Raw genomic sequence first — 22,621 nt, 5'->3', positions numbered from 1 at the left:
ACGGGAAAGGAATGTTCCGTTCTCCAGAACACATTTCGGAATTATACACATTATTTCTGCTTACATCCCATTAGCCAATATTTAGTCACAAGGCCACAGTTAGTTGAAGAAAGTCTGGGACATGCAGTTTTCATTTAGAATAGCCGTGTTCCCAGCTAATATTCAAGGTTCTGCTACAGAGAAAGAAAAAGAGAACAGACATTGGGGTTCATCTTGCAGAAGGGTAGCCACGTAAGTCTGGGAAAGACGTTGTTTTTGTCTGTTTTCAGCCTCAATAATGAGAAGCAGGCAAGGAAGAATAAAGTCGGAAATGAGAGTTGCTTGAGCTAACCAACCAGGCCACCTCAGGGAGAACTGGCACTCGAGGGAGCAAGATCCTGAAGGATCAAGAAAAGACGTGTTCAGAAGTACACGTGGATTTACAGGTGCACTAGGGGTGAATATATTATGTTTCTATATATAGCTTATCAATGACATAAATATTTCTAGTCTATGAGTGTATATAGAAAACAGAAAGCTCTGGTGGATGGTGCGGCTCTAGCCGTTCAAGGTTCCATTAGAGAAGGTAACTTCGTCTCTCACTACTTTTTCCCCTTTGCTCCTGCTCGCCCATACCAAACACCCATCATGTATCTGGACTTGCAACATAGCAAGAGGTAAGGTCATGGGATTTAGAATTCAGTAGGTGTAGCCATTTACTAGCTGTGTGGTCTTGGACAAATTATTTATCCTCTTTGAGCCTCAGATTCTTTGTCTATAAGATGGGGATAATAATAGTGTCTATTTCTTAGATGTTGTTTTGAAAACCAAATGAGATAATATATGTAAAGTACAGGCAGTCCTTGCTTTGCATGGTAGTGTAGTTTTTTTTTTTAAGATTTATTTATTTATTTGAGAGGGGTGGGAAGGGGCAGAGGGAGAGAACCTTCAAGCAGACTCCTCCTTTGAGTTTGGAGCTTGGAGCCTGATATGGGGCTTGATCCCATGACCCATGAGATCAGGACCTGAACCAAAACCAAGAGTCAGACACCCAACTGACTGAGCCACCCAGGCGCCCCAGTAATGTAGTTCTCTAAAAATGACCACATAAGTTGCAAAGTGATCTTAAATCTCAATGGGAAAAATTATAATTGTGCTGTGATCTTTAAACATTTTTGTGAAAATATTTAAAACTCTTACTATTGGTTTTAAATGCCTAGAGAAGGGACGCTTGGGTGGCTTAGTCGGTGAAGCATCTGCCTTTGGCTCAGGTCATGATCTCAGGGTCCTGGGATCGAGTCCCATATCAGGCCCCTTGCTAGGCAGGGAGCCTACATCTCCCTCTCCCTCTGCCTCTGCCCCCTGCTTGGGCTCTCTCTCTGTCAAATAAATAAATAAAATCTTTAAAAATAATAAAATAAATGCCTAGGGAAATGAGAAAATTAGTAGACCTATACTGTAATTTGAATCATTAGAAACATTGAGAATGAAATGTTTTGGGCTTTTTGAATTTTGTTTTTTGTTTAAAACTTATCAGGAATGGGGCACCCGGATGGTTCAGTCAGTTAAGCATCTGCCTTCAGCTCAGGTCATGATACTGGGGTCCTGGGATTGAGCCCCACATTGTGGGGATCCTTGCTCAGCGGGGAGTCTGCTCCTCCCTCTCCTTCTGCTCCCCCACTCCTGCTCTCTCTCCCTCTCTCTACCTCAAATAAATAGATAAAATCTTTAAAAAAATTAAAACTTATCAAGAGTAGTTTGAGCAGTGCTTGCCTTCGCGTCATATAACTTACTGTACAGAGTAAGCATCTTCTCTGTGCCTTGGCAAGTTGTCATACTCCTTTCCAGGTTTGAATCAGCTTTCCATGTTTTATTCTTTACACTTTCAATGTCATGAAATATCTTTGAGGGTTCCTTTAAGATGAATTTTTTATCCACATCTCTTACCCGGGAACATCTTCATCCTTTTCTGCACAACCACTTTCTGCGTTTATGTCCATAAAGTCACCTTTACTAAATTCTTTGGGCTGCGTGTCTAGAGTTGCGTAGTGGCAGTGTCATCCCACGGCCTGCTCTTTCTTCTCTACCTCCATTCACCTTTGATTTGAACTTCACTCTGATCATTACCACTTTTTGTTTCTTTGCTACCCTATTACCTTTGTTGGCCAATTCTCTATTACCCATTTTTATAAATATCACGAGTTTTGTAAATATCACTGGGAATTAAGGAGGCAACAGGACCACATTGCTTTGTACATAAACTGAATAAGAAATGTCCAGTGACCGATGACTGGCTGACTGACAGACAAGTGACATGATTGGTCACAGATCACGATTTGGATCGTTATTTGCACAGTAATTTCATGGACTAAAAAGTTCGCAGCAAAGTTTGTCCTTAGGCAAGTACTCACAGTTAATACACTTTGGTAATGGATGTGAACTGTGAACTATGCTGTTGAGAGCCTGATGTCATTGAACTAAACCATGAAAATGGAGATTTGTTCTGTTACCACGCAAAGCAAGGGCTATGCTGCACTGTGTGATGCCTGGCAGGTAGTAAGCACTTAGTATGTAGTAGACTGTTTTACTTGTATCATCTTGGTCGTCTTCATTATATTACTACTGTTTCTACTCTTCTTTCTCAGCTACAGGCCACTGAGGAGTGAGCCGGAGAGGGAGGGGCTGGTGCTGGGAGGTGGCAGACAGTCCTGTGTTTTCAGCCAAGTGTGTAAATTGCCATGTCCAAGGGATACCTTAATCTCAACTGAGGATTCAGGCCAAGGGCTTATTGGCAGAGGTCTGGGAAGGAGTTTGGGGGAGTGCCAGCAGGTGGGCAGGACTCAACAGCAGAGAGGTGGGGCAGGCAGGGCTCTGAGATGAAAGAAGCAGATGGTGTCTGAGAGGTCTGTTCACAGATCACAGGGCTCTGGCCGTGGGTCTTGGCTAGAGCTGTGGCCAAGGCTTGGTGAGGGCAGCTGGCAAGAGCAGGCCAGGACTCTAGGCCAGGTAAAGCCTACACCAGTTACCAGAACAGGGAACCGGTACATGAGTCAAGGAAGAAAAATACTCATCTGAGTGAGAAAGAGGGCCTCCAGGTCGAGAGTCAGGTGCAGACACAATTGCTACAGCTTAGGGGGTAGCAGAGAAGAGCCCAGAGCGCCTCCACTCGGGACAAGAAGGTGACCCATCATTGAGCCCCATCAGGAAAAGGAGAGGGAACTGAGACTCCTCTAGTTATACTTCCTGCCCCACATGGGTGACCTTGGAGCCCAACCCTGGGGTTGAGGGGTGGGGACAGGCGATAATAGAGGCTGTCAGCCTGACCCAACGTAGTGATTCATTGCTTCTCTACAAAGCTGCTTCCTTCCTTCCAGTCCGTTTATGAGCCTTAATAGATTTTATCTAAGACCTTATCTACAAAGCAGTACACTTAGCCAAGGCAGGCCCATTGGGTAAGAAGGAATGATGAACATTTGACTCTCAACTAATAAAAAAGAAACACAGAATAATAATGACTCAGATACACACTGTGTCAGCGAATGATACTGCAAATATAAGATGTGTATCAATCCCATAGGACTGCATTCAGGCATGTAACTGAAACTTGACCAAAGAGGTTCGTTTTCCTCACGTGGTTAGATGTTTCAGAACACTTAGTTCAGGGCTGCTCTGGTGACTCCCAGTGCCAGCAGGGATTTCGGCTTCTCCTATGTTCTTGCTCTGCCCTCCTTAACATGCGCAGGGCTGCTGAACCAGATGACGCCAGGGGACCCTACCGACATTGTGCAAGGGTATTTTCCATTTGCTTATACAGATCTACTCTCTACTCTTCTTCAAGCTGTTCAGTGCCCTGAGAGGCTGACTTAAAGATTGGACATCATTTGAGCTCCCCTGCCCTCTGACTTCCAGTAGGGTTTGGCCAATGGGAGGCACCACCAACAGGAGATGGTAAGTTTGGGGTCATTAGCCCCCTAGTCCCTTTCGTGTGGGTCACCACAGGCTGCTCCTGTTGGGTAGCCCTGTCCACTCAGCTACTTTCCCAGTCCTAGTAACGCCTCCCTTGCCTTACAGGTGGTCATACCTCCCTGAAGTTGCTAACACCACCTTACTGCACCACTCGTAACTATGTTTCCTTAATACCGACCTTTTCAAAGAGTGCCTCTTCTCAGAGTCTCCACCATTAGCCTTTTGGAGTGAGCCATCTATCTCCTTCCAGAACCCTGACCAATTCAACACCATAATCTGTGCATAGCTGGCGTGGCCCTATGCAGCAGCACAGTGTGGTCCTTTCATCCCCAGAGCTGCAAGAGGGATAGTCCACCCCCAGGCATCAAGTTGGATTTCAGACAGGAAGAAATGGCAAAAGGCACCAAAAGGCTCTTTGCCAGGAAAACAGCAGTTTTTTAGGAAGTCACAGAACAGGATGTCTGAGGAAGTGAGTATTTGTAACTGGGCCATTGCTGCCCCCAAATGAAAGTGTGTTTCTATTTCAAGGGAAGAAGCAGAGAGGGGTATTACGTAGGCTACAGGCAGTGTTTGCAACATCATATCACTCTTTTGGACTTTTTAAGAAAAAGTTACAAATAACTTACTGTTCTGAGTCCTTTCCGCAGTTCATACTTTGAACTAGGGGTGTTTTCATTCAACAGTAAAAATACAGTGGTCCGCCCTTATCTGCAGTTTTGCTTTCTGAGGTTTCTGTTACCCTCAGTCAACAGAGTCGGGAAGTGGACGGTCCCCCCTCTGAGGATGGATGGTCAGAAGACGAGGTAGCCGAACACCACGTCACCACGCCTGCGTCACTCATGTCGCTTCATCCGCTTCGTCTCATCACACAGGCATTTTGTCATCTCACATCCTCACAAGAAGGAGGGTGAGTACAGAACAATGAGGTCTTTTGAGAGAGAGACCACATGCACATAGCTTTTATTACAGTATATTGTTATAAGTGTTCTATTTTATCATTATTGTTGCCTAATGTATAAATTATACTTTATTATCGGTATATATGTGTAGCAAGAAAACAGTATATAAGGGGTTTTGGAGCTATCCATGGTTTCAGGCACCCACTGCGGGTCTGGGAACAGACTCCCTGCAGATAAGGGGGATGACACTGATAACTTCCATGTATTGAGCCCTTATTGAATGCTTTACATGCATGATATCTTCGAACCCTCACCAGGAGGCTTCCCACTCTATAGCTGCAGAAACCACAGCTGCGTGGTTTTGAGTGATGTGTTCAGTATAATGTCTGAGCTAACAGCTGGGTCGGTCTGTCTGTCCCCAGAGCTCATGCTGGTAGCCACTGTACTTCTCGGAGTGTCCCTTAAAACCTGCGTCTCTTTCTGTTCTCATTTCTCCCCTGGGGAAGAGCCTGTGCACACAATAAGGAAATCTAGGTCATAGCTAATAAGCCCCCTGCATCCTTGGAACGTGGCCCACTAGAAATAAAGGCGAGGGAATCCCAAGTTGGAGACAGTAGGGCATTGAGCAGAGGGATTTGGGTCCCGATGGAAGCCAATATGAAGAGCAAGCAGAGTCTATGAAAATAACATAATTATTATTTCAGTTGGGAGGCCCACAGCCCCTGGGGTACTTTGGTTGTCATATCTCTGAACCTGCTTAGTCACCAGCTTTCACACTGGGTCAGGCATTCTGCTAAGTAGATGAGAGATGTCAAGGGGCAGCAAACCCGGTCTTTGGAGGAAACTGGAGTAGGCAGGAGTCAGCTTGGAGGGCTTCCCACCACCATGCTTTGGGACATGTCTAACTGACTGTCCCGCTGCTCCTGACAGCACGTGATTCTAGAAGGACAGGAAATGTTGTATTTTTGCTCATGTGAGGGCCATGAGGACTGGAGCAGGAGTGCTCAGAGTGCAGTACTCAGTGCTTTCATTGAACCTTCTCACTTCCCACATGGATCAAATGGGCCTGCCACAACCAGAGAGAAAGACATTACAACTATGTCTGTTAGCTAACACACTGGGTAAAGCCGTGCTTTAAAACTGAGTACACCTTCTGGGAGTAAAGAGAAAAGAGGAATAGCATAATGGCAAGCCTGCTCCCAAGAAAAGCGGCGTACTTACTGGATCGCATACTTGCTTTAGGATAGTGGTGTGTAAGGGAACACCGCCAGGGCAGTGGGTAACTCCATACAAACCGTGCCTGGATGCTGAAGGCCAGCCAAGTAAAGAATGCAAAAGCCCTGGATGCAGTTTCACCCTTAGAGTCGTAGCCAAAAATCCTAGTATTTGAAGCATGCCTCAAGTAAGAAACAGATGAGAAGTGCCAATGGGAATTTCAGTCCGGGCTTCATCACCAACTTGCTTTGGGAACTTGGGACTTCAACATTCTCAAAAAAACCTCAGTTTGCTGATCTGCAAATTGGAGCGAACAACATCTCTGTTCAACTTACCTAACAGGTATGTTATGAGAAGAAAATGAAATAGAAGATGTGAAAATGCTTTGTCAATGTTCAGAGTTCTACACAAAAGGAAGCTATTCCAGATACTCCCACTCTCCAAGTTCAAGTGTAAAAAAACAAATAAACAAACCCGCTAAACCCTTTAGAGCTGCACCATTCAACACCGTAGCCACTAGGCACACTGGCTATCGAGCATTTAAAATGTGACTAGTACAACCGAGGAACTGGCTTTTAAATTTTACTTAGTGTTAATGAATTTAAGTTGAAAAACTGATGCTTGATTCAGTTATTGGCAAGCTTTTAAGAATGCTTGGAACAACCTGAGTATGTGAGCCCAATTTTTAAACTATAAATTATATGAAATCTAAATACATATCAATTGTTGCAGATGAAATTTAGTGTTTGAATTGAGATGTGCTGCAAGTATAAGGTACATACCAGACTTCAGACTTAACACAAAAAAGAATGTAAAATATCTTGTTAGTAATATTTTATATTAATTATGTATTGAAATCATATTTTGTATAGGGTTAAATAAAATATATCATTAAAATGAATTTTACCTCTTTGTACTTACCTTTTTTTTTTTTTTTTTTAGATTTTATTTATTTATTCGACAAACATAGAGACAGCCAGCGAGAGAGGGAACACAAGCAGGGGGAGTTGGAGAGGAAGAAGCAGCCTCACAGCGGAGGAGCCTGATGTGGGGCTTGATCCCAGAACACCGGGATCACGCCCTGAGCTGAAGGCAGAAGCTTAACAGCTGTGCCACCCAGGCGCCCCTGTACTTACCTTTTTTTTAATGCTCAGCCCAGTGCCTGACACATGATTATTCTCTCTCTCTCTTTTTAAAGATTTTATTTATTTATTTGACAGAGAGCAAGAGAAAGCACAAGCAGGGAGAGCAGAGGGAGAGGGAGAAACAGACTCCCTGCTGAGCAGGGAGCCGGATACAGGGCTCGATCCCAGGATCCTGAGATCATGACCTAAGCCAAAGGCAGACCCTTAACTGACTGAGCCACCCAGGGACCCTTCTCTTTTGTTTGTTTGTTTGTTTGTTTGTTTGTTTGTTTGTTTAAGTAATCTCTATACCCAATGTGGAGCTCAAACTCACGACCTGAACGCTCTTCTGACTGAACCGGCCAGGCTGGTACTTATCTTAGGTCTTTGTACTTATCTTAAGGTGACTACTAGGAAATTTACAATTATGGGGTGGCCTACATTATATTTCTATTGGGAAGCACCACTTTAGAAAGAGCCAGTGAGCAAAGGGGTCCTCATTTCCTTATAGGAACTAAGGAGAGAGGTTGCAGAAATAAATTCCATGGTCCCAAGGCAAAGTGCTGGCACCATTTCCTGGGTTTCTGAGAATCAATAGCAAAAACAGAACAGCTCAGAGCTGGGTGGGGTTGATTCCCTGCCTGATTCCTTTCCATGCTCAGGCTCAAAACACATCATCTTCAAACTCCTATTGCTATCATTGCCTTGGCAAAATGAGACCATAGCTGTTAGCTGGGCTTTCATTTGGGGACCACAGCATTTTAATGACTGGGGGATTTCAGGAGAAACTAGTGGCTCTGATGAGATTCTGAAAATCAGTATGAACTCCATTTTTCCACTTCTGCTCTTTACAGGTTCACCTTAGACCCCACATGTGGTGGAAAGCCACCGCCAAGTATTTGCTTTTCTCCGGTTTTGAATCTTTTCTGCCAGAGCTGCCTTGTTTTCGAAGTGATTTGCACGCAGACTGCTGGAGGAGGATGCCAGAGGAAGTCTGGCCATGCGAGCCAGCCTGCCAAGCACATCTGGAAGTGGTTTCAGGGGCCGCCTCACCCCGGCAGCCAGCGCAACGCCTGATTCCCAGCTCTCCCAGCTGCTCCGCGCAGGAGTGGAAGAAACCCGAGCCTCTCCAAAGTCAACGCAAGCAAAGGGGGGGGGTTGGAGGCAGGGGGAGGAATACTCTCTTGGAAATGTGATATTGGCCTTGGGGCTCTCCAGCCCTTTGGGCTTTCCAATGGGATCTTAGAAGCAGCCGAAGCCGCGTGAAGGGCAGCAGCCCCGGGCCAGCCAGGAGTTGAACGCTCTGCCCTACAGCTCTTCTGGACGGAGGAGCCCAAAGCCCTGCCCTCACCCTTCACCAGGTAAACAGAAATTGACAAGCAATGTGGCAGCCCTTCCATTCTACCCTGGCCCGCCTGCAGCAGCCCTCTGCTTTGCCGCAGATTCAAGAACGCAAGTCAGAGGCGGATTGTCCCACATGAACTTTGCCTTCAGGAGCTCCCAGCCAATGTTCGTAGCATGCCGAGGCAACCATTTTTCTCCCCCCCCCCTTTTTTTTTGCCATTGTAGCAAATCCAGAATACTCTGTGCAAGTTTTTCACATTCTGGACTGCTTTTCCCAACCTGGTTTTAACTCCCCTGAGCAGTGTGATTTATTATTTTCATCATACTTTAAGCATGGAAGTCAGCGGTGAGCTAGATAAATGAGTCAGATAAATGCGAGTATTTAAATGCAGGTACATTTCTGAGCCACGAAAGATTTAATTGAGCTGTGATTCATGTTTTCAGAACCTGAAAAAAAAATTAGTAGTGTGGAAATCTAAATGATGCTTATAAATATATTAGTTGTTGTGTTTGGGTTGAAAATGCTTTCTTAATGTTCAAAAACTATCTTACGTTCACTTCAGGAGTAAATGTAGTACCTCGGATAAGCCTGACAGATAACTTCTGATGTGAGTTAAGAAGGAATAGTTAACACAAGAGTAAAAAGAGGGAGAGAAAGAAAACATGATGCTATCTAAACATCTGGCTGTCCTGGGGGGGGGGGGCGGAAGCAGTCTCTAGCTGTTTGGCTCCCTGTGTAGTCAGTTAGCAAAGTGACATTGCTTGGTTTGTTTTGTCTTTTCCTCCAAATGGCTTCGTGTCGCATTTCTGTATGGAATCCTGTTTGTGCTTAGCCCTCTGTCGAATACAGGTACAAGCAGAGCACTGCAGTGTGGTGGTGAGAACATGGGCTCTGGGGCCAGATCACAGAGTTCAGTCTATGCATTGCCACTAACAGCCTTTATAAGCTTTGACTCTGACTACTTACTTGTCTGTGCCTCTATTTCCTCATCTGTAAAGTGGGAATGAAGTGACATTGTAGGTCTAAAGGACATAATGCAGGATCTGCAGAGTAGTGAGGCCCCTGGTGGTGCCGACGATGACCATGGTGATGATGGACGTGGCCCCACATCCTGCGTTGGGTAGCAGGCCAGCCTTTGGCACATTGTTCCCTCTGATAGTCCAGTCCTCCAAGTGTTCCTCAGCTCCTCCCATGTTATTTCTCCAGGGAGCTGCTTTCTTCCTTCCTTCTCCTCAAACCCCTCTTTTTCTTTTTTCTTTTTCTTTTTTTTCCACCCTGGCTCTTTTTATTTCTTCTTCGTTCTCTTTCCTTGCTGAGAGAAAGACATGCTCATTAAGCCACAGTTCACATAGTTTTCATTTCTAGTTCCCAGGGAGCATGATTCTAAATACTTCCTTTATTTCAGCATTTCACAAAGACTGTTCTGAAGAACATAGGCCCATGGGGAAAATATGTTCTGTGAACCATATCACCCTCTGAGAGATCTCAAGGCATAATGGCATTTTAAAGGTTCTGAGAAGTCCTGCAGTAGAGAAATCTGCTTAAGGTTGTTAAACCACCAAAGTTCCCGGTGGACCCCAGAACTGTTTTATCACATAACGTTGATTAGCCTTTCTCAGAGCACACTTTGCTGTATCCTTTTTTTTTTTTAATTTATTTATTTGACAGAGATAGAGACAGCCAGCGAGAGAGGGAACACAAGCAGGGGGAGTGGGAGAGGAAGAAGCAGGCTCATAGCAGAGGAGCCTGATGTGGGGCTCAATCCCATAACGCCGGGATCACGCCCTGAGCCGAAGGCAGACGCCCAACGACTGCACCACCCAGGCGCCCCACACTTTGCTGTATCCTATTCTGGCCACATTTGTTTTCATTTTGGTTCCTCTTACAGACATGGTATTTCATACCTCCCCTAGCAAACACCCAAGGGGATGTGGTGTTCTTCCTTTCCTAGTTAAGGACATGAGATGATCACCTGTGCCATATTGATATATAGAAAATCTGGCCTAAAGTGGACAGCTGGGATCAGCAGTTTTTGTGCAAAGGGCCAGATTGGTGGCTGTGCAAGCCATATGGTCTGTTTTGCACCTACTCAGATCTGCTGTCGTAGTGTGAGACAAGCCAGAGACCAAAGGTCAAAGAATAAACCTAGCTACGTTCCAATAAAACTCGACTTAGAAGAAATGGGCAGGATTTGATGCAGGGCCCATAGTTGGTTGGCACCTGCTCTGCAACCATTCTGTGAAAGAATGCTTCATTCCAACACAGGAGAAAGCAGAGCAGGTCCTCCAGGCGAAGACTGCCTCATCAGGCTTCTCTGTCCTGTGTATTTTGGTGGATCTTGAGTAAACCATTCGTGCTAGAGCAAAAAGTAAAAAGGTCAGAGATGTTTCGTGAGAGACCAAATTCCCGAGTCCTGATTTTGTCCTTCTTTCTCCTTTCTTCAGGTGAACGCATGCTCTTGTCCTGTTGATGACTCCGTAGCTCGCATGGTTTAAGACGCAGTGCTCTGTAAAATGTTTCATGCGTGTGCAAACTGCAGGGTGCAAGTCTTATGGAGGGAAGTTTAATCACAGAGCTTATGTCAGTTGCTTGACACATAATGATTGCAATCAGCAGTGGAAAGTGGTTGGCTTCAGTGTCTATTAAGATGGTTAAGAACGAGAACTCAGAGCCAGACTGCCTGGGTGGGAAGCTCTGCCCTCGTTAATTGTGTCACGCTCCCTGAACTTGAAGTTTCCTCATGGGTAAATCAGGGATAGTAACTTTATGGGTTGTTGTGAGAATTGAATTAGTGAATGCATGTAAAGGTCATAAAACAATGCCTGTCACATAGAAATTGCTATGTAAATGTTACCTATTATTATTATAGGCTATTTAATTAAATCGGCAGCACAGCCCCATTTTACTCATTGGGTTTTGTAAATTGCCCAGGCTTGCATGGCTAAGAAATGGGACAGAACGAGGATTGAAAGTCAACTCTTTTTAATGACAAAGGCCATGATATTTCCACTCAGGTACAGGCCTGCCAGATTTAAGTCACTCAATAATATCTTTAAGGAGTCCCCTCTTGGGAACCTGGGTGGCTCAGTCGTTTAAGCGTCTGCCTTTGGCTCAAGTCATGATCCTGGGGTCCTGGGATTGAGCACCACGTCCTGGGATTGAACCCCATGTGAGCCTTCCTACTCAGCAGGGAGTCTGCTTTTCCCTCTGCCTCTCCTCCCTGGCTTGTGCTCTCTCTTCTCTCAAAAAAAAAAAAAAAAAAAAAAAAAAAAGAGCCCCCTCTTTTATCTTTCATTCTGATTTCCAGGTTCTTTCCTATTCCTCCTTACCTAAACCCATAGCAGACAGGATTAATCAATCAGAGCTCTTTCTTTTCTTTTCTTTTCTTTTCTTTTCTTTTCTTTTCTTTTCTTTTCTTTTCTTTTCTTTTCCTTTCTCTTTAACCAACTCTGGTGATAGCTTTAGATTCCGTCTCAATTTAGCAATACCGAAAGCCCCTACCCACTGATTAGAGTTGGCATGTAGACTAAAACTTAGGGGCTCTGATTTTTTAAATATTTTTCTGGAGTTCTTGCCATTTTTGCCTTTTCTTCCAAGGCAGAGCTAAGTCACTTAGCCACTGCCAGGTCTTAAAGCATTCTTTCCAGATTTGGCCATAGGCCTGAACCCTTTGGCATCTGGTTAAATAGCTCCCTGTGTAAGGTTTTCAGGGACCCATTTTTAAACTTAACGGTCATTTCTTAGGTCCGGACCAATTCTCTAAACTCCTCGTTTCTTCCTAGTCACAGACCCCGGGACCTCAGCCTTCTTTCCTCTGCTCTTTGAAGGTGGTGCCTTGCCTAAGGAATCCTTCTCTCCAACACTGGCTTCGAGGCTCCATCTTTCTTCCTGTCTTGAAGACAAGCCCATGGGCTCTTCAATGCCAAAGGCTTGGCTATTTATGACTGCAGAGAAGCCACCACACAGGAGTCACTCAGCCTAAGAAAGCTTACAAAAGCGCAGGGAACACAGTTCCTGGGCCTTCTTGTATTGATGGTCAGAAAAAGGCTAACAAAAAGACCAGGGCCGTCTGCTTTTATTCCTGGACTAGATCCACAGCCCCCTCCTTCTGGCCTTTTTCCTGAGTAATGGTATGCTGCCCCTTTTCTTCCTGGGATTGAGGAACAGAACAAGAGCCTTGTTTCCTTTCTTCTTCTCCCCTCTTTCTCATCATTCATTCCACACACATTTATTGAGGCACACAGAGGTGGGCAAGCCACAGTGCCTGTCCCCAGTCATCTCATGATTTAGGGGAGAAGACGGGCATACCCATGATACTAGAACAGTGTTCTGAGTGCAGGGATAGGGATAGGAATGGAGATCAGGGGAGTACTCAGGCAGGGTAATCAGGTAAGACTTCCTGAAGGAGGTAATGCCTGAATTAAGTCTTGAAGGAACAAGTGACAGTTTACTGGGGAAAGAGAAGGGGAAAGGGCATTCCAGGTAGAAAGGACTGCATGAACCAAAGCTCAGAGGCAAGAAAGCATTTTTTACATGCAGGAGCTGTTAACTCACAAGATGCTCTCCCAGGCTCTGCCCCAAACAGTCCCATTTCTTGTGGCCCCAGGTCTCTGCCTCTTATTCTATAGGGTCTTAGGACATCCCCCAACTGTTTCCTGCAGCACGTGTCCCTGACTTCCTCTATCGGTTTTCTATCTCTTTACAAGTCTGATCCCACTACCAAATCCACATCATGAGCTAGTATCTAGGAGCTGCAAACATTTCTCGAGCACCTCCTTAATCTATTAGAATGCTTTTGACTGCAAGTAGCAGGACAGCAACTTACAGCAGCTTACACAGAAAGTGCCACCATCAGACAGGAGATGCAGCTGTGAAGAGGGAGAGGATGCCAAATCTTTATAATTTCATATTTTCAAAAAATTAAATATAACAGGCTTTCTTTGGGAAGGCCATGCTTCTCCAGGACTCCACTCCTGCCTTATATTCTGAAAGCTGCTCAGAAAGTTTCCTCCGAGAGGGTGCTTCAGGAATTTCTCTCCTTGGCTCACCGCTGCTGTGCCTTGCAATGAGACGTGCCGTTGTCAGTTTCCTGGAGCCTCTTGTTTTGTCTTAAAGGGATTTTCAAGTTGGCAACAGGCTGGACAGGGAAAAGGTGAGCCCCCATCTCGAACTAGTCAGCACTTTCTCTCTGCTTCTGGCATGATCTCAGTAGTTACAGTCACCGAGCACTCAGGGGCAAGCTGACCAAACTTGACTGACACTCCATCAACACACAGGGTCATCTCTTACCTGGAGCCCGACTCCCCTGCGTCCTGGGGCAGCCAGAATGGCCTGTCAAGCCCTCCACCTCCTTGCGCTTCAAGAGCATGGGCGTTGAAGTCAGAGGGCCCTCATTTCACATCCCTGCTCTGCCATTTAGTAGCTGTGTGATTTTGAGCAAGTTACTGAACCTCTCTGAGCCACAATTTTCTCATTTGAAACCTGGAGATGGTGAGATATCTGCCTGAAAGTATTGTAAGAATGAAAGGAGATGACGAACCTGGTCAGCATAGGGCTGGGTGCAAATTAAACATGCAATAAATGATAGCTGGAATTATTCTCTAGCCCTGCAAAACTCTCCCTGCAGGTGTACACGATTCTGGCCACAGGGAGTGTATTTATAAGGACTCTTGTTTGCAAGAAAATGTCATTTCAAGCAATTTAAGGAAGAAAGGGGAATTGATTGGTTTGGCTAATGGGGATTCCCAGGGTCGAGCTGGCATCAGGGACTCAGTCTCAGATCCTTTTGCCCTTCCCCTCATTCTCTCTTGTGGTGCTAGATGGCCTTCCTTCATGGAGTGGGGAAAAAGGGACATGTAGCCAGAGACCATTCTAAGCTTGCATCATCTCAAAGAGTCAGCTGAATGCATATCATCTAAAATCATAAGTGGATGAAAGTAGCCAAAGTCAATATCCAGAGTCCTAAGTAATGTGCTGCTTTGACTCAATTGTCTTTCGGGTGCGAGAGGGGAAGAGGAGAGGGGGCCAGTGCAGAGGTAGCCTAAGTCTAGAGCCTGGGGAAATAAAAGGGATGTTGTAGCTGGTTCTTTACAGTGAATTAAAGAGTTTCCTATGGAAGAGTTTCCCAAGATCACTGCCAACAAGTTCTCACAACCCTTGGATTCATGAGGGAGCCCTGGGGCACTATGACATCTCAGCCTTTTGTGCTGCCTCCCAGAGGCTCTCTCTGTCATGCTGCTGGTTTCTAAAGGTTAGTATTCCCTGTTTGCTGACTGCTGCCTCCAGTCAAATGTCAAGTTTAGAAGTTCCTTTGAAGGACCATAATGAGGAGGGATCAACTTAATTTTAAAATAAACTTTGGGTTTTCAAGACAAATTGTTATTTATTTTTTTTAAATGCCCACACTCTTTGTTTCTTTCTTTTTTAAAAGATTTTTTTTTTTTTTTTAAATTTGAGAGGGAGAGAGCGAGAGAGCAAGTGAGAACACAACAGCAGAGGGAGGGAGAAGCAGAATCCCTGCTGAGCAGGGAGCCCCATGCAGGCTTGATCCCAGGACCCTGGGATCATGACCTGAGCTGAAGGCAGATGCTTAACCAACTGAGCCACCCAGGTGTCCACCCCTCCCACCCTGGCTTTTTTAAAAGATTTTCTTTATTTAGATAAGCAGTTTCTTATGAAGTTAAATACACATCTACCGAATGACCCCACAATCTGATTTCTAAGTATTAATTAATTAATTAATTTAAAGATTTTATTTATTTATTAGAGAGAGAGACAGCCAGCGAGAGAGGGAACACAAACAGGGGGAGTGGAAGAGGAAGAAGCAGGCTCCCAGCAGAGCAGGGAGCCCGATGCGGGGCTCGATTCCAGAACCCTGGGATCCCGCGCTGAGCGGAGGCAGACGCTTAAAGGCTGAGCCACCCAGGCGCCCCTGATTTCTAAGTATTTAACACAGACAACTGAAAACTGAAAATCACACAGAAACCTGTAAACAAGTGTTTACAGAAGCTTTATTCATAATCACGGAACACAGAAAATAACTCAGATGTCCTTCAGTAGGAGAATGGGTAAACTGTGGCACACCCACACAATGGAATACTAAACAATGATAAAGGGAAAAGCTATTGACACACTCAATAACAAGTGCGAATCCCAAATACATCATTTTTTAAGTGAAGATGAGGGTCTCAAAAGATTGTGTGCTGCATGATCCCGTTTATATGGCCTTCTAGAAATGGCCAAACTATTGGGACAGAGAACAGATCGGTGTTTTCTAGGGGCTAGGTGTTGGGCAGGGTCTGCTTGCAAAAGGGTAGCACGAGAGAATTCTTCGGAGGTGTTGGAATTGTTCTCTATTCCATTTGTTGTATAAGATACAATAAATTCTTAGTACAAGAATTTATGCATGTGTTAAAATATACAGAATGATATAACCAGAAAAGTGAATTCTACGTGTAAATATTTGAAATTCAACTCATCAAATTTTGAACAGATACTGTGCCTTTAATAACTAACTTGTGTCACAGAAAGGAAGCCTATTTTTAAAAAAAGAAACCAAAACCACCAGGTATACTGAAACACAATTTGTGTTTCTCTGGGTGAAGCACTCTTTCTAATTATGGAAGTTGGCCATATGAAATTTATGGAAATCCCGAAGACCACCAAGAAATCACCTTGTCAACATGTATCAGATGTCTTGGCAGAAAAACAGTACTCATAGGCCAGTTCTTTATTCTCTGAAGAAGCAGTTGGCCTCTCCTGTTAAAAGATGTTGTTCCTGGAATATATCTGGTTGATAGGCCTCTTAGAATTTGCCCTGAATTTGTCTCATGCAAAGCCAAGGGCTCTGTGTAAAAAGTTGGCCGGATAGCATCTGTGTGTGTGTGTGTGTGTGTGTGTGTGTGTGTGTGTGTGCGCGTGCGCACGTGCATGCTTAGGCTCTCTGGAACTTAACTGTCTGTTTGAATAGATAATACTTCCATGTGATTCAACACTCGATAGGTGCCGAGTCTGTTTATTAGAACCTATCAGTTGGGTTTGTTCCAGCCGTTTATACCTGGGGCCTGTTTTAATCGTTTGGTGCGGAGGGTCGTGTTGGGTATTAAATAAGTGCAGGATAAGCCCCGTAGGACTAATAAGTGAAAGTCTCCCTCTGTTTTGGATCCTGGCCCCTTCTTTATCTTCTGTAATCTTCAATGTAGAGGCAGAGGACTTTTCAACATCGGTCCATATGAAGTTGCAAAGGTGGCCATTTTGATGACCTTTAATAGGCCAATAGTGCAAAATAGGAAATCTTATCCCAAGTCTATCTCTGGCATCCCTCCAGCCTTCCTTGGAGGGCTTTCTTTTCCATTTGCACTCCTGTCTCTGGCAGTCCCCCTGAAAGTCAGCCTGCGCCTGTCTGATGTTTGCCTGGGGCCTCACCTGCCTGTCACCTGGAGTGTCACATAGTAAACCTGGGCCTGTGAAAACCCTCAGGACAAATCTGGCATATCCTCCTAGAGCAGCAGTTTTTCTAGATGTTAGAAGAGCGAAAACATTGTCTTGATCCAAATGGCAGTTGAGTTTACCAAGCCCAGGGGGTCTAACCTTTAACCCGGGGTGCACAGACTGCCTAAGTGTCCATCGATTCATTCTACAGGATTTCACGTACTTAGATGTGAAAAAACTTCTTCTTTTTTTTTTTAAAGAGGGAGGGAGAGGGAGCGCACCAGCATGCGCAAGGTGGGGTTGGGGGTGGAGGCTGGGGCAGGGGTGGGGACGTGGAGCAGGAGGGGCAAAGGGAGAGAGAATCTCAAGCAGGCTCCCCCCGAGCAGAAGCCCACGACCCTGAGATCATGACCTGAGCTGAAATCAAGAGCTTGTCATTTAACCCACTGAGCCCCTTAGGCGCACATAGAAAAAATCTTCACTTTCACTAGCCTCTACCTGGAACTAAGGGCTTCTTTCAATTGTGAATGTAGGCGACAAATCACAGAAGTTACTGTATACCTGTGCCATCATCCCCTGAAGAAATCAGATATTTTCATGCCACATTACAGTTGTTCAGGGATCTCCCACTTCTTTAAAGCTCCCCACTACCTCAAACTGACTGTAACTATTACACTTGCTAATAGTTGCTACTTAATAAAGAAGTATATATATTATGTCACAAATTTGGAGTTTTTTTCTCCAATGTGTTGATGGCTTCCTTTTCTTTAAAATTCTGTAATTGGTTTTCTTTGTAATACAATACATTTTTAAAAAAATTTTTTTAGAAGATTTTATTTATTTATTCGACAGAGATAGAGACAGCCAGTGAGAGAGGGAACACAAGCAGGGGGAGTGGGAGAGAAAGAAGCCGGCTTCCAGTGGAGGAGCCTGATGTGGGGCTCGATCCCAGAACGCTGGGATCACGCCCTGAGCCGATGGCAGACACTTAACGACTGCACTACCCAGGCGCCCCTGTAATACAATACATTTTTTTAAGCTTTAAAAAACATTATTCTAGAAAGCGGTCTATGGGCTTCAGCAGACTTTTGAGATTTATGTCTCAAAAAAGGTTAAGATTTCTGCCAGCAGCCATAGATTTGGAGATTCATGTAAAATGCACTCACCTCTCCCCCATCCAGTATCCCCTCCCAAATTCCCATGACTTCCTAGTGGCTTACGTTCCTTACATTTAAAGTGCCCACAGCAGTTTTTCTTAGTTGCCTCTGTCCACTGTTCTCCATGTCCAACAAGGACCCCCTTTCCTTGATTTCCCCCGAACACATGGATGCATGACTTTAGATCCTGGGGGGAAAGCAGGGTGGAGGTAGGGTGGGGGGTAGAAGCTGCAGAGCATGGCAGAAGACTGTGGACTGAATATTGGGCCTCCCAGTTCTTGAAAAGTCCCTGGGGGCCACCTGTCACAAGGAAAGAAGTTCTCATGAGCAAGTGGCAGCCCCTGCAACAGGATCTTTCTCCTCCCCACATACTGTTCTTGGGCTGCTACTAACCCCAAGATTCCAGTTCATCATTTACTTGGACCCATTTACCATGTCCCTGCTCTCATCCCTGCCCACCCCATCCATGCATGGAAGACTTTGACTTCATGATAACAAGGAGTTTTCGCTCTGAGGGGACCTCTGCTAACAATGAAAGGAGTCATTATTTTTCCTTATTCTTGTACACTTTACAAGAATCTGAAGGTAATGCAAGAAACTTGTATTTTAGAGCTCATTATGAATGACTTTGAGTGTTTACTCTCCTTTACCATCAGAATTTCTGTGGGAATGTTTGAAAACATTGCTTTGGGGGCTTTAATGAAGACAAAAACTGATGGAGGGAGTTGCATGCATTTGAAATAAAATCTAAACTCTTTTAAAGACACCACAGTTTGTCTCCAGTCTTACCTGGCCAGTCTTTTCTTTAGTCCACTCCATTCCAGCTACATTGAACCTCTTGCATTGAACCTAGAATACTCAGAGCTCTTTTTCGCCACAGGGCCTTTGCACCTGCTGTTTTCCTTTCCTTTTCACTTTGCTGTTTCCTTCTGCGTTCTCCCCTCTGGCTCCTGCTCTTCCTTCTGATCAAATGCCATCTCATCAGTGAGGCTTTTCCTGATTTCTTTTCCTGAAACACTCCCCAACTCTGTTGATCTTTATCCTAGGACCTCTGTTGTTTCCTTCATATCTCTTACCATAATCTAACTATTTTATTTGTTACATTTTATTTTATTTTTTAAAGATTTTATTTATTTATTTGACAGAGAGACAGCCAGCGAGAGAGGGAACACAAGCAGGGGGAGTGGGAGAGGAAGAAGCAGGCTCATAGCGGAGGAGCCCGATGCGGGGCTCCATCCCAGGACCTGGGATCACACCCTGAGCTGAAGGCAGACGCTTAATGACTGAGCCACCCAGGCGCCCCTATTTGTTACATTTTAATATCTGTTAGCCCTCAGGATTGAAAGCCCCATGATGATAGGGACTGGGACTGATTCGTTCATTGGTGCATCCCTAGTACATAGCACAGTGCTGGGCTTTTAGTAGGATCTCAAAAAATACTCATGGAATGAATGATTGGATTTAGTGTAAGGGATAGTTCTGTTCCCACAAGGGGTCCCTAAGGATGTAAAAATTTCATTGTCAAGGAATGCAGTTATAATAGCAGAAAATATGCATGGGGTTGATATTTTAGATCAAGGAGACCTTCTGTGTGACGTTTCTTCAGTTAGCACCATCTGACTTGCTAACTTGGGGAGCTGAGAGGGCTATTTTTGGAGAACGTAAAAACAGAAACAAAAACAAAACAAAACAAAACACCCTGAAGACAAAAGATTACCCCTTGGGCGCCCTTTGTACTGTTTGTATAGCCAGAGAAATTAATTGGAAGAGGGGAGCTATACATTCAAGAAATATGTTTCCAGAGTTCTAGTAAAGAATGAGGCCACAGTTTGCTACATATCAGAACACCAAAGACATGGTCCTTAATCATTGTATGATGACTTTTGGGTTGATTCTGTTTTAAATAAATTTTTGTTCTTCAATCCACAGGTCACAGTTTTTGTCTGCGTGAACACACATGGCTTTGTTACGGAAAAGTAAGATTACAGCTTTTTGCCATCAGGATTATTAAAAATAGATATTTTAAGGGACTATTTTGATGCTAGATCTTGGCTTAAAAAAAAAATCCTCTGTGATTTTTCATGGGTAGTTTTCCCACAGGCAATTCTTGGCATCATCATTTCAGGATGATGCCTGTGGAAAGTTGTGAAGTATTTTGTCCAGAGATGGATTTGTCCTGAGAGGGGTCATACATTTCTATAAAACTTATAAATATAATTTATTTTCTCATTTTAAATAAATATTAATGCTTCTATTTAATTTAGCAGTTGTAATTTCGTGTTCCTGTTCTTAAAGAGTCACCTTAAATTATATAATCTTCAGACCCCGTCAAAACCTGGATTTGCCCTTGATTTCCGATCTAGCAGATCTAACCTGGGAAGGAAACACAGTAATCCACTTGTGTTACTGTTAGCCTCAGGGGAGAGTTGCCTGATGTAGCAGATGAAAAGACAAGATATCCAGTCAGACATGAATTTCAGATTAACTATGAATGATATTTTGGTGTCAGTATATCCCAAATATTGCATAGGACATATTATACTAAAAACAAAACAAAACAAAAAACAGAGGTGGTAGTAGACATTGAGTTGCTTCCCCAAACTGGCTGAGCAGGTAAATGTTAATCAGACATATTGATAAACTACAGGACTTCGTTCCTTATCTTCTATTTCTCTGTAGTTTGGTTTTAAACTGGGTCTATATCCGGTTGTCTCTGGCTGAATGTGATAATCCAGAAAGGCAGAAAGAACTGGATGTCAGCGCTGGAGAATCATTGAGCCTCAGAATGTATCTCTGGAAGACATCCCTGGAGACTGACTCCTTCCTTTTGCAAATGTGAAGACAAAGGCCTAGGGGCCAGAAAATAGATCAGTATGGGGCCAATAAATGTAAATACCTTGATGCACAAAAGTAGGAAATGATAACAGATTAACAATTGTAACGTGCTGATTGGGCCTACATTGCCTTTGTTAACTCTCAAAGCGTCCATGTGAGACAATGATTAATATTCCAGTTACAATCCTCATGGAGCTGATGAGCCAACTGAGCTCAGAGAGGTTAAGTAATGTGTCCAAAGCCACACAGCTAAGAGGTGATAGAAACACGATTTGAATCTCACTTGTAATCCTAGCCCCTTCCTCTCCTACCAACATTTTCCAGACTTCAGGTACTTGCGCTCCGTGTAGAGCCATGCCCCACCTTCTCAATTTTTCATCGTTGTGTTTCTTCTGTCCTATGCATGACTTTTTAAGTTGACTCACTTAAAAAATTATGTGTACTTTACAATAGAAAGTATATATCCTTACTGTAATTAGAATAAGCTACCTCCTATTATAAAAAGAAGGTGATTATACAAATATGTATGATTAGAACAATGTTATTCAATTCTGGGTAGATTTCGTTGCCTGCCTGCACCTGAAATTAAACTGATTTCTCATGCTGTGATTTCATGTTACTCAATGCCATGATCCTGAAGGTCCTAAACCCCTCATGTACAATCACATGGCATGTGCCCCATTTTAGGAAAACACTGACCTATGTCACTCAGCTTCTCAGCAGATCCCAAGGGCAAGTGAAACTCTTCTGGAACAGATGGTCCTGGATGCTTAGAACTGGAAGAGTATTTGGGTCTTCTGGCTTCTTACTCGGGGCAAGAATTTTCTGTATGTCATCCTTGACCCATGGTTGAATCAACCGAGCAGCAGCTATGTTATAATAGCTGAGAACGTGTACTCATAAGAAGCACGGGCTCATCACAAGCATTATATAAATGTTGGCTATCAACTGAAACGAAGTATTCACGCACAGGAAGTGGCCCTGGAGGCAGCATCATAAGGCACGAAGGTTGCAACCTCTGCCATCAGACTGCCCGGGGGCAGCCCTGGAGGCTCCTTAAACTACATCTCCGTATCCTTGAGCACCCGCAGCATCCCAGGTTAACCTGTACTGCACATGCGATCTGCTTAAAGAAAGGTCCACACCACTGCTATGTGTGTCAGGGAAGGCATCTGCTCTTATGACTCTTCTAAACGGTCCTCAAATTTCAGCTTGATAAGTTACACGCGAACGTGTTTCTGTTTTTATTTCAGTTAATCAGGTGTTGCTCTTCCTTCTGATTGTGACTCTCTGTGGGATCCTGTATAAGAAAGTTCATAAGGAGACTGTGCTCAGGAATGAAACAGGTATGCTAACTGAAATAAGCCAGTCACAAAAAGACAAATACTGTGTGATTCTTCTTAGATGAGGTACTCAGACAGCCAAAATCATCCAGAAACAAAGTATGATGGCAGTTGCCAGGGGCTGGGGGGGAGAGGGGGAATCGGGAGTTCTTGCTTAATGGATATAAGTTGTAGTTTTATAAGATGAGTTTATAAAACTCTTGTAAGTTTTATAAGAGTTATGGGGATGGACGGTGGCGAGAGTTGTACAACAGTGTGAATGTATTTAATACAATGAGCTGCGCACTTAAAAATGGTGAAGATGATATGTTGCATGTGTTTTTTACCA

General features: G+C 44.2%; 1 protein-coding gene across 4 annotated transcripts in view; it reads left to right on the top strand.

Annotated features, from left to right (window-relative positions):
* The first annotated feature begins 278 nt into the window (after nucleotides 1-278).
* The window catches only part of GLT8D2 (glycosyltransferase 8 domain containing 2), a 43,541-nt gene continuing 21,198 nt past the window's right edge, over nucleotides 279-22,621 (top strand). Inside the window, exons 1-7 of one of the 4 annotated variants that reach the window (XM_008705679.2) lie at nucleotides 279-425; nucleotides 3,794-3,927; nucleotides 4,051-4,414; nucleotides 4,691-4,852; nucleotides 8,038-8,544; nucleotides 20,045-20,091; nucleotides 22,204-22,296. In XM_008705679.2, coding sequence (XP_008703901.1) covers nucleotides 20,073-20,091; nucleotides 22,204-22,296 — 112 coding nt within the window. In that variant the 5' untranslated portion in view covers nucleotides 279-425; nucleotides 3,794-3,927; nucleotides 4,051-4,414; ... (1 more) ...; nucleotides 8,038-8,544; nucleotides 20,045-20,072. The remainder of the gene's footprint in view (nucleotides 426-3,793; nucleotides 3,928-4,050; nucleotides 4,415-4,690; nucleotides 4,853-8,037; nucleotides 8,545-20,044; nucleotides 20,092-22,203; nucleotides 22,297-22,621) is intronic. The other 3 variants (XM_040637391.1, XM_008705680.2, XM_040637392.1) reach the window with 3 other exon arrangements.

This window comes from Ursus maritimus, unplaced genomic scaffold, assembly GCF_017311325.1.
Source record: "Ursus maritimus isolate PB19 unplaced genomic scaffold, ASM1731132v1 scaffold_21, whole genome shotgun sequence".
In the NCBI taxonomy this organism is placed as follows: Eukaryota; Metazoa; Chordata; class Mammalia; order Carnivora; family Ursidae; genus Ursus; species Ursus maritimus.
The sequence above is the reverse complement of the archived record's forward strand: the minus strand, read 5'-3'. Positions and strand labels throughout refer to the sequence as shown.